This window comes from Thalassophryne amazonica, chromosome 14 (assembly GCF_902500255.1).
Source record: "Thalassophryne amazonica chromosome 14, fThaAma1.1, whole genome shotgun sequence".
Lineage (NCBI taxonomy): Eukaryota > Metazoa > Chordata > Actinopteri > Batrachoidiformes > Batrachoididae > Thalassophryne > Thalassophryne amazonica.
Window position 1 is genome coordinate 18165562 of NC_047116.1, and position 12436 is coordinate 18177997.

The 12436-nt window shown below is 40.8% G+C and overlaps 1 protein-coding gene across 2 annotated transcripts in view; it reads right to left on the reverse strand.

The window, feature by feature from the left end:
* Positions 1 to 12436, reverse strand: part of uxs1 (UDP-glucuronate decarboxylase 1) — a 44888-nt gene that overhangs the window by 8311 nt on the left and 24141 nt on the right. For both annotated transcript variants that reach the window (XM_034186740.1, XM_034186741.1), the window contains 6 exons: positions 12240 to 12300; positions 11832 to 12012; positions 5470 to 5574; positions 4776 to 4835; positions 3407 to 3528; positions 1599 to 1718 (listed from right to left, as the gene is read on the reverse strand). In XM_034186740.1, coding sequence (XP_034042631.1) covers positions 1599 to 1718; positions 3407 to 3528; positions 4776 to 4835; positions 5470 to 5574; positions 11832 to 12012; positions 12240 to 12300 — 649 coding nt within the window. The remainder of the gene's footprint in view (positions 1 to 1598; positions 1719 to 3406; positions 3529 to 4775; positions 4836 to 5469; positions 5575 to 11831; positions 12013 to 12239; positions 12301 to 12436) is intronic.

The following is a 12436-nucleotide window of genomic DNA, read 5'->3' on the forward strand; positions in this document are numbered from 1 at the left end:
TTATTGTACTTGGCCCCACAAATCTTAGAAACATGGTGTCTAACCAGATCCTTACTCTGGATGGCATTACCCTGACCTCTAGTAATACTGTGAGAAATCCTGGAGTCATTTTTGATCAGGATATGTCATTCAATGAGCATATTAAACAAATATGTAGGACTGCTTTTTTGCATTTGCGTAATATCTCTAAAATTAGAAAGGTCTTGTCTCAGAGTGATGCTGAAAAACTAATTCATGCATTTATTTCCTCTAGGCTGGACTATTGTAATTCATTATTATCAGGTTGTCCTAAAAGTTCCCTGAAAAGCCTTCAGTTAATTCAAAATGCTGCAGCTAGAGTACTGACAGGGACTAGAAGGAGAGAGCATATCTCACCCATATTGGCCTCTCTTCATTGGCTTCCTGTTAATTCTAGAATAAAATTTAAAATTCTTCTTCTTACTTATAAGGTTTTGAATAATCAGGTCCCATCTTATCTTAGGGACCTCATAGTACCATATCACCCCAATAGAGCGCTTCGCTCTCAGACTGCAGGCTTACTTGTAGTTCCTAGGGTTTGTAAGAGTAGAATGGGAGGCAGAGACTTCAGCTTTCAGGCTCCTCTCCTCTGGAACCAGCTCCCAATTCAGATCAGGGAGACAGACACCCTCTCTACTTTTAAGATTAGGCTTAAAACTTTCCTTTTTGCTAAAGCTTATAGTTAGGGCTGGATCAGGTGACCCTGAACCATCCCTTATTTATGCTGCTATAGACTTAGACTGCTGGGGGTTCCCATGATGCACTGAGTGTTTCTTTCTCTTTTTGCTCTGTATGCACCACTCTGCATTTAATCATTAGTGATTGATCTCTGCTCCTCTCCACAGCATGTCTTTTTCCTGGTTCTCTCCCTCAGCCCCAACCAGTCCCAGCAGAGGACTGCCCCTCCCTGAGCCTGGTTCTGCTGGAGGTTTCTTCCTGTTAAAAGGGAGTTTTTCCTTCCCACTGTCGCCAAGTGCTTGCTCACAGGGGGTCGTTTTGACCGTTGGGGTTTTTCCGTAATTATTGTATGGCCTTGCCTTACAATATAAAGCGCCTTGGGGCAACTGTTTGCTGTGATTTGGCGCTATATAAATAAAATTAATTGATTTGATTTATAATGTGCTATTTATTATGGATTTTAGCATGCTGCATTCAAATATAACAATAAAAATGGCAGGTTGAAAACTGTTTCCAAGATAGTTAGGTTTTTACATCTACATAATTGCGTTGATCGAGTTTTTGGCCTTTTCGTGTTCCTCTGAATTGCTTAAATAATAATACTTCACCTCCTCTGATTGCTTAAATAATAATACGTCACCTTAAAAATCACTTTCAAAATCAGAAAAGTGGATCTATCTATATATATATATATATCTATATATCTATATCTATATATCTATATATTCGTAGCATATCTTAAACACTAGAACTAATCAACACTTTCAATACAACACAGACAGCAATGAGTTCACGTAGAGACGTTATGTCTGAAAGTCACACACACACACACACACACACACACACACACACACAAAAAACTGAATAAGTGAGAGCCCAATGTTGATAGAATACATCCGTACAGTGAGCGGTTCTCCCTGGAGAGCTTGCAGGATGAAGTTGCTGACAACACGTCCATCGTTCATGTGCATCCGGGACCCAAACGTGTTAAAGATTCTCGCCACCCTCACCTCTACTCCTTCCTGTGAGCAAAGAACAAAAAACTGTAACATTAAACAACTATTAATAATAACAAATTAAGTAAACAAACAACAAAAAAACTGCAAGTTGCACTCCAGAAAATATGGTATAAAGTAAACACATGTATTAGTATTTTGGTTTCTCTTTCTTGACCTGCATAATGCAAAAGTAAGACTCTTCGGCTGTTCCTTTGTTTGCACTCGGGGTCGCCTCAGCAAATCCAAGGTGGATCTGCATGTTGAACTGGCACAAGATTTACACTGGATGCCCTTCCTGATGCAAGTGCACATTACATGGAGAAATGTGGCAGGCGTGGGGTTTGAATCAGAAACCTTCCGCACTGAAACCAAGCGCACTATCCACTTCAACATCATGCTGAATGTAAAAAAATCAGAGCAGATACTCTTTCAATCTTCTTCAAATGATCTCAATCTACCATTTCACAATTTGTGATGATTTGGTGACCACAAACATGCTTTCACAGCTATTGTGAGCTGTTAGATATAAATTACGACAAAGATATGCCAAATTAAATCACCTGGAGTGAAGATATTCCATCTCTCACATTTCTTGCCATGTACAGACTGAACTATATCTTTGTTTAAAAGTAGTACTAGCGTAGTCCACAATATGGTTTGTGTTTGTCACTGCAGAGAGGAAAAGTTGAAAAATTGTAACTCTTAACTCCATGTGCCAATGATGATAGAATTTTCCACCTTCCTCTTAGTGAAAACTATGTAACATCAGATTTATTTTCTGCTGCATACTGCCAACATGTGAATGCAGTATGACTGTTTGTCCCTGTTACATTTTTCGAGAACTACCATACTTGAATTATCCTGACCATTCTCCAAGCCATAACAATGGTGATAAACAGAGCAGAAGAACAGCAAGAAGACAGGCTGGCCCAAGTAGGAGTCATTGCCACCTATTGGTAGCACTCTTAAGATTTAATAGAACCCCCTGGGGGAACATCCTTAGAGCCTAAGTGGAAACAAAAGCTCATTTGACATGTTTGCTAACTTGAGCTTTCCTACTTTCTGAGGATGTTATGCCATGAATCTTTACAACGTACATACAAAACATTTTAAATGTCAATGAATTTCATTAAAGTGATAACAAAACACATTGAAGCTGTGTTGATCTTTTTCTCACTCAACAAATTATTGACAGTTGGACAATCAAACAAGGACCGCTGTAAGAATTCTCCCGATAAGAGAAGCAGAGAATCAGCAACAAATAAATATCACAGAAAGCAAATGGCAAGAAAACTCAAATTTATCAGTTCATCAAAGGCCAGCATCAATCAAGTGGTTTTGGCAGGTTAGAGGACGTACAAATAACACCAAGATCATGCACAAAAACAGGAGATCTGAACAACAGTTATTTACAGAGTCGATGTGCCTCCAGACCAGGAAGCTTTTAATTACGCTTGAAATTATTGGTGCATGACCTTGCAATTTCCATCTGTTCCAGGAAAACTAAAACTCAGAACTAAATCAGATGCTGTATATGCTTTAATGTACCAGACATATTTAATTTAATTAGGAAAAATAAAGTCAAATAAAGGAACTGCATTTAAAAGCTGACCTGTAAAACTGCTCTGGGGTTTTACAGGTCATATGATCACAAGCAGTTCATATGAATGTTTGGACAGAATATTTGACTGTAGTGTAATATGTGAGTATACCTGCTTCATGTAAGCGTAACACATGGTCTCTGCCACACGTTTTCCCTCGTCATAGCATGCTCGAGGACCAATCGGATTCACATGACCCCAGTACTCCTCATTCTGGGGATGTACCTCTGGGTCTGGAACAGAAACGCACACACACACATATTCTGGGAATATTTCAAGGTGGATTTTCAGAGTACATTAAGCAAGGATGATTTAGAAAGTCTGAACCAAGGAAAGGTTGCTGAAGAACTGACTTCATTTTATAGTCATCGACTGTATATATACTGGACAGAGCCTGCGTGATGTCACTCGCTGGTTTTCTATAGAGACCCAGAACAGCTGAAATGACTCCTTTTCCTTGGCGCTGCCATGTTGAGAGCCCCGCTCGCACTGATTCACAATGAATTCATTAATGCATAAAGGGGTGGAGCGTGGGAGGCTCCATGTGTGACTAAAATAGCTTGAACACGCCCCTCTCTCTGAATCCGAACCACCAGCTAACAGCTAATCTTGGACTGGGTGTTTATTAATTCATATTTATAGGGAGTGCAAGGTGAATCTCCTAGCATTTTGCTCTGGTGTGGACAGTAAAAGTTATCGTAATCGTGCATTAAGTGGACCTACCGACAGCTGCTAAAAGTGCTAACACCGTTAGCAATATTAAATAAGAAGAGAGTTTCTCTCCGAGTCAATATTGCAACAGTGATGACAGATGATCTGTTAGGATGTTTCCACAGCTTTCCACAGTTTCCACAGGATGTTTCCACAGCAAGCCAAATTATTCCAGGTGATTGTAACAAAATACTCCAAACAGACACAAACATGAGTGGCTCCATTTCAGTGGAAGACTAGGAGAGGAGCTGTCTCTGGACAGAACCACTGTCACTCAAAGTAACCACATCCACGATTACACACAGAATTTTATTAATTAAAACATCTTAAACTAAGAACCTGGAAAAAAAAAAATCACCCCCCTGCAGTTGTCATGGAGGAGGAAACTATCTACAGAGACAAAAACCTTTTTTTTTTTTTTACCAGGCTGTAAACATGTTTATTTTTGCTCTAAGGTTGGACATTTTAAAATGGGCTTCCATGGGAATTTGCTCTGTTTTGGAGCCAGCCTCTAGCGGCCAGTCGAGGAACTGCAAGAAAAATTACTTGAGCAATAGGGTCAAAATGCAAGCTTGAGTGTTACCGCTTGGTTATATTAGTGGTCACGGTTAAAGAAGTGTGACATCATGACAATTCTGTGCTTTCTTGTTGTACTTCTACACTCAAAGTCCTACTCCAGAAGCAAATACAACATCTAATGTGACTGCATAGGGGAAAACTAAGATACATTTCCGATCTTTAAAAGCACACATACACATACTTTGCTTACCTCCATACACCTCTGATGTTGAAGCCAGCAGAAGTCTGGCACCAACACGTTTGGCCAGGCCTATGACACACAAACACACACATCCACACAGTGGACATTGTACAAGATTTGTCAGGTTTTATTCATACAAATGAATAAAATAAATGGCTGCTAAATGGAAGATGCTGAAATGATACACTGCTACACGAGGAAACCCTTCTGGGTTTTATCCTGCAAAAGTGAAATCAATTACAGGCTATTATATCACTGCTATGACCTGCAAGAGAAAATTCGGTGGAAAATAACTCCATGAGCATCAACTTGGGAGCTCTGGGTTCGATGGAAGCATTTCCATCTAGAGGTCATTAAAAAGACGGCTTTGCGGGCACACCCATCAGTACAAGACAGACTCACTTCACACCTCAGGTGTAACAATGATCATATACTGAGAGTTGATCTAACTTAGAAGCATAGAAATGCAGCCTGAAGCTATCACAACAAAGGTAGATATAACAATCTACCTATAATGGCCAAATTTAGTGATTTCTACCTCTGAACGAACAAAGCTCAGGCCATTTTGGTGGCCACATGGGCAAAGGATTAGCGAATTCCCTTTAGTTTTTACATCATCACTCGCAGCTTGAAAATTTATGTCTGAGCCCAGCAGTACATAACCACCAATTTTTTTTTTGTTTTTATTAAAGCAATTACTCACCAAGCATATTGAGAGTGCCTATAGTGTTGGTTTTGAGGGTTTTGATAGGATTGTACATGTAGTTTGGAGGAGATGCTGGAGACGCCAGGTGATATATCTGGTCCACTGTGAACAACAGGAGACAAATAACCATCAATTTAGTTTGTCATGCTGCTGAACAATAAAAATCATTACTTGAACAAAAAAACCCCAAAAATAAATAAAAAAAGATAACGAGAGAACTGTAGCTTCAGTAAGTCATGTGGCAAGTCACATTCAAGGAGCTATCCTCATATTCATGAAGAACTGAGATAGGAGATGCGTTTTTAACATTTAACTCCACAATTAGTCTTAGTCAGGTCATGTGTTCACTGGAAACTAAAACTGCACAAATTGGTGAAGAAATTCTGTGCACCATCCTTAGCAATAAGTGTAAGACAGGTCGTAATTCTCGATCAGCTCTCATGCATTAGTAATAGGTTGCTGTGATGGCGGGTATAAGCTCGCCAGAAGTCACTGTAAAACATTACCCTGGATTTGATCATGTCATTGGGTGCATCAATATGATAAACTGCAAAAATCAGCTTATGCCAAGTGCTACCACCCGTAAACACACCACCCTATAGGAGGAGTCCCTCATTTCAAGTCGTAATTTTGCAAAGCCATGAATAACACCTGTACACTATCCTTGGCGTACATCAACAGAACCATCAGATCTGAAATCCATGAACTGAGAGAGAGAAGATAAATTCTGAATGGCCAAGTTCCTAATTAAAGGAATTGGCTAATAAGTTAGTAATTTAAAATTTCTAAAATTCGTGAAGTAATTCTATGCACCAGCTTTAGTTCTATCAAACAAAACAAAAATCTGTCAAGGATTAAGAGAGAGGTATTTTTTGTAAAATGTGAACTGCAGATGACGGATACATGATGAACAACAAAGATATTGTGATGAACAATCACAACTCATGATCACATAAGGTCAACTTGGCTTTTTGGCTAAATGACCCCCCCCCCCCCCCCCCCCAAAAAAAAATCCAGTTATTTATTATTACCATCATTATTCATACTAGTTTTGGAGGTTCTGTGAGTTACAGTAAAACTCACATATAATGGATTCAGGTGGACCAGCGAATTTTGTCCGTTATAATCAAAATCCGCTATATGTATGTAACAGATTAATGTAGTTACAGTCAGGAGGTGCTGAACGATCAACAGCAAATCCCCAGCACCAATTAAGCTTTCGTATTTCCTTGATTAAAAGCCTCACCTTGAATTGGGACCTGCCTCATTTAATGACGGGGCAAAACTTCGTCTGAAAAAATAAACGCCTGCCATAAATAAGCCATTATGTGCATTAAAAATATTACATTTGTTCGAGTCACTCTTTTTTCCAAGTCTGCTGCGGAGTGGTACCTTAAAATCCTAAAGCCTGATTTATGCTTCTCCAGCTCTGTAACTCTGTGGCACGTGAACATTTTAAAGTTCTCATTTTAAAGTCATGTTGGTGGGCATCTTAATGCAATTTACAGAGATGGACGGTGATGGTCAAGTGGTTAAGCGTTTGGCATCAGACCAGAGGATCCTTGGTTCAAATTCCAGCCTGACCAGAAAATCACTATGGGCCTGAGTTGTTCCCTAGTGAGCACTTTGCATGGCAGCACCCTGACATCGATGTGTGAGTGTGTCTGTGTGAATGGGTGAATGTGAAGCAGAACTGTAAAGTGCTTTGAGCGTCTGATTCAGATGGAAAAACGCTATATAAATGCAGTCCATTTACCATTTACAGCAGGAACAGTGGCCTTTTCTGGATTAATTTGTCCCTCAATGAGCTCCACTTCTTTATACAATCATCAAATCAATGGTACTTGTAATTTTCCTCGATGAACTGAGGTTTATTTGAGCATCTTTTTCGACTCCATGTTGTAAAGTTGTTTATATTTGTGGACTTTTCTGCCAAACGTATCTGATCCATGACAGAAATATAATCAGCATGCGCACTGCAAAAACTTTTAAAATATGACGAGAGAGGAAGGACTGAAAATGCAGACGTGACAAATTATAGCCCTTGTGGGCTCCATCGTTAAAGCATTTGTGCGGGTTTGCAGTCTCACAAAGGGCTGCGACCTAAAGCACTTTGGTTCATATCACCCAGGGATATGTGTGAAACTTAACAGTATATTACAGGACAGGCAGCAAGCAGCATTTTGTTAATAATCGCCTGCTTCATGTAGGAGCCGGGTCCGAGCATGGTTTTAAAAAAATAAACGCCAGGGCTTTTAATCAAGGAAATACAGTATCACTTTCCTCAAATCAGTAAGTGTCAGGGTTGAACTTCATTTCGTACCTCTGTTACTGGGCACATGCAGACTGCTCTGTCCAATATATGCGAGGGTATTTTTTTTAATAAAAATGCATTGCGATTGGACAGGACGTTTTGAGCGAAAATCCATTATACAAAATCCGGTATATACATTGTTTATTATATGGAAATCACTACAAAAGCAATGGGACATTTACTTTTGTCTGGTGATTGTGAGTATCTGGTTTATATGATCACAGTTTAGGTGAGTTTTACTTTATACATGTAACAAACATATCATCATCAATGGCCACAAGATGGCATTGTCTACACACATTTCACGTTGCTCCTGCATACAGAATGAGGTGCTGTGATTCACATTCCAGAGGCGAAGGTGACAGCAACCATTAAGCATTATTAAGCTGGATGGCAACCACTATAAAACAAAAAGTTGTTCTGAATGAGAAAATGTTCTTGTCTTTGTGAATTCACTAACTAAGCTCTCTAACTGAAAGACCATGATCGGAAATAAAAACAGGGAAAATAAACTTTACAGTACTCTACATAACACTTGTTTGGACTGTGTGAGACAGCAAGAACAAAAATGGCAGATCAGTTGAACTACAGTAGTGTTCAGAATAATAGTAGTGCTATGTGACTAAAAAGATTAATCCAAGTTTTGAGTATACGAGGTCTGTTAGAAAAGTATCCGACCTTTTTATTTTTTTCAAAAACCATATGGATTTGAATCACGTGATTGCATCAGCCAAGCTTGAACCTTCGTGCGCACGTGTGAGTTTTTTCACGCCTGTCGGTTGCGTCATTCGCCTGTGAGCAGGCTTTGTGTGAGCAGTGGTCCACCCCTCTCGTCGGATTTTTATTGCGAATAAAATGCCTGAATGATTTGGAGCTTTGCTGCATCAATTTTTTCCAGAAACTGAGAGAGACCTCCAGGTGGACACCATTCGGAAAATTCAGATGGCTTTCAGGGACGATTTTATGGGGATTACACAGATTAAGGAGTGCTCCAGCCGGTTTAAAGACCGCCCACAGCATCTGAGAGCGCGGCGCACTCCGAGCGCCGATCGACAGGCTGAAACAACCAGATCATTTCCAACATGAAGGCTTTGTTGATCCGGGACGTCGTCTGACTTACACAACAATGGCAGAAGACATGGACATCAGCACTTTTTCGGCACATTCCACTGTTACAGGAGTTTTTTTCATGGAAAGAGGAGCGGAGGGATGCGCCACCGTGCCGCTCATGGCGCGGCACAAAACCACCTCCGTGTTGGTCTCACAGGATGGCTTTCAGACGGCTTTTCAGTCGTGTGACTATCCGAGAAATTGTGCATGAGCTGGACATGCCCCAACATGTCCTGTGAGGCTTCATCACGGCGTTGCTTTGCGCCATGCGGCTCCACCGCGACGCGCGGAATTCCTCCACACGTCTGTCTCAATGTGCCAAAAAGTGCTGATGTCCACGTCTTCCGCAATTCCTGTGCTAGTCAGACGACGTTCCAGATCAACAGAGCATCCAGTTTGGAAATGAATGGCACATTTCACTGTTACAGGAGTTTTTGTCATGGAAAGAGGAGCGGAGGAATGAGCCAAGGTGCCGCTCATGGTGCGGCACAAAACCACCTCCGTGTTGGTCTGCATGGCGCAAAGCAACGCCGTGATGAAGCCTCACAGGACATGTTGGGGCATGTCCAGCTCATGCACAATTTCTCGGATAGTCACATGACTGAAAGATTTTGCTCGTTTACTAGTGTGCTTGGGGTCATTGTCTTGTTGAAACACCCATTTCAAGGGCATGTCCTCTTCAGCATAAGGAAACATGACCTCTTCAAGTATTGTGACATATTCAAACTGATCCATGATACCTGGTATGCGATATATAGACCCAACACCATAGTAGGAGAAACATGCCCATATCATGATGCTTGCACCACCATGCTTCACTGTCTTCACTGTGAACTGTGGCTTGAATTCAGAGTTTTGGAGTCGTCTCACAAATTGTCTGCGGCCCTTGGACCCAAAAAGAACAATTTTACTCTCATCAGTCCACAAAATATTCCTCCATTTCTCTTTAGGCCAGTTGATGTGTTCTTTGGCAAATTGTAACCTCTTCTGCACGTCTTTTATTTAACAGAGGGACTTTGCAGGGGATTCTTGCAAATAAATTAGCTTCACACAGGCGTTTTCTAACTGTCACAGCACTTACAGGTAACTCCAGACTGTCTTTGATCATCCTGGAGCTGATCAATGGGTGAGCCTTTGCCATTCTGTTTATTCTTCTATCCATTTTGATGGTTGTTTTCCGTTTTCTTGCACGCGTCTCTGGTTTTTTGTCCATTTTAAAGCATTGGAAATCACTGTAGATGAACAGCCTATAATTTTTTGCACCTGCATATAGGTTTTCCCCTCTCCAATCAACTTTTTAATCAAACTACGCTGTTCTTCGAAACAGTTTTCCTCAGGCTTTCAAAGAGAAAAGCATGTTCAACAGGTGCTGACTTCATCCTTAAATAGGGGACACCTGATTCACACCTGTTTGTTCCAAAAAATTATGAACTCACTGAGTGAATGTCACACTACTATTATTGTGAACACCCCCTTTTCTACTTTTTTCACTAACAGTCCAGTTCCATAGCCTTAAGAGTGTGCATATCATGAATGCTTGGTCTTGTTGGATTTGTGAGAATCTACTGAATCTACTGGTACCTTGTTTCCCATGTAACAATAAGAAATATACTCAAAACCTGGATTAATCTTTTTAGTCACATAGCACTACTATTATTCTGAACACTACTGTGTATGATGGTTTAGTGATTAAGCAGTGGGCTTGAGACCAGAGGATCCGCGGTTCAAACCCCATCTGGCCAGAAAATTCCTATGGGTCATTGGGTCGTTTACTCATTGGCACGCAATTTTGCGTGTCAATGAGTAAACTCGTCATAAGCCGTTGTAAACTGTGTGAGGCCCAGGGCGCAATGACATGCACGGCACACGTGTTCACAGCAATGTTCACGAATAGTGGCACAAAATGTATGCCTGCCAGAAATTTTGAACATTTCAAAATTTTCTTTGCGTAGTTTAGGACAAGTTTACACATTGGCACACAAGACTGCATGCCAGTGCGAGTGTGTGGATTAAATTCATGCAAGTGTCGAGGTGACTTAACTTTACTGTTCTGAACTGGTAAGACAGTATTAAACTGTAAACCAAACATAAGGCTTAAACAGGCACATTTTCTTGTTATACCACCTACTACTACAGGAGATTTTTATTTTTTTAAATATCACAAAGTTAATGTTCCTGTGACCAGTCTCATGAGAGCCTCACACTGGCCTCTGGAGACTGAAGACGAGAAAGTATCAGCAAAGCAAGACTAATTCAACTGATTTGCAACAACTGAAATAGAGTCAGACTGGTTGATTAGTCTAGTTGTATCTATTACTTTCAAACCAATTTTTGATTCGTACAGGGCACCGCAGTCTCACCTGAACCCTGCATGATATCATGGGATTTGACCACTTATGGGGACTTGTGCTTCATTGTGCAATATATACACAGCATAACTTTACACAGAAAATGGTGTACTGTTTTGTTTTGGCTGCAATCACTGAAGCAGTCATGAAAAGTGTTTTTTTCCGGTTCCCAATGGAGAAGGGAAGACGAAACGAGTGGGAGATGTCATGTCAGTGTTAGCCTACACACCTACACAGAGTAGCTGCGTTCTCTCGCCTGCAAAACTGCCTCGACACGTTTGTGCTCCGGGTCATAAACAAATCACAACACGTTTACTTTCCCGCCACATCGTCAATTTTTCTTTGCATTTTCACTTTGTGTGTAATTTGCCCCAAAACCATCAAAAATGCTGTGGCTTTTCCCTCCGGAAGTAGAAAAATTACGTCATATGCATCATATTTAACCCCTTTAGCGCCCACCCTCAAACGAGATTGAGGGGCCCTATTGAATTGTTGATTCCCTACAAGCTATCATATTGGATAGCAGCCACTTGGATTACTTAACAGTAACAAAAGTGCTTCATTACACTGCATACTCTCTGACTCACCCTCAATATACAGAGGCTCCACCACATCATGATTGATGAGCTCAAAGTTTTCATGGCCAATCCAGTGCTCCACATTCCGCTTCCTTCCTGTAAAGAAGTTGTCCACCACTGTCACCTCATGGCCATCCATCATTAGCTTGTCGGTCAGATGGGAACCCACAAATCCTGCCCCACCAGTGATCTTGTTAAAGCACACACATAACAATGTCGGTGAAGATCAACAACCCAATCAATATTTATAAGACACAGATGACATCTACCATCTATTATTAGAGCTTAGGCTTGGGGTAGTCGGGGGTGGGGGGGGGGGGGGGGTGATTGATGTTCTAGCAGTTTAACAACAAATTATCAAAACACAGGGTAAAGTAACTCCAGCATTTTAATAGTACTGAACACTTGTGCACATACCAAGATTCTTTTACGATCCTTTTCTGACAGGAATTTCACAGGTGGGTATTTCTGAGATAAACTGGACCAGAGAGGATAAGGCATTAGAAATTAACATCTGGAAGATAAACTCCACATAGAATAGGTCTGAGGAAAACAGAGCACACAGTAAATACAAGACCTTTCCCTGGATGCCCCCAACTTCAACTAAGATCAAA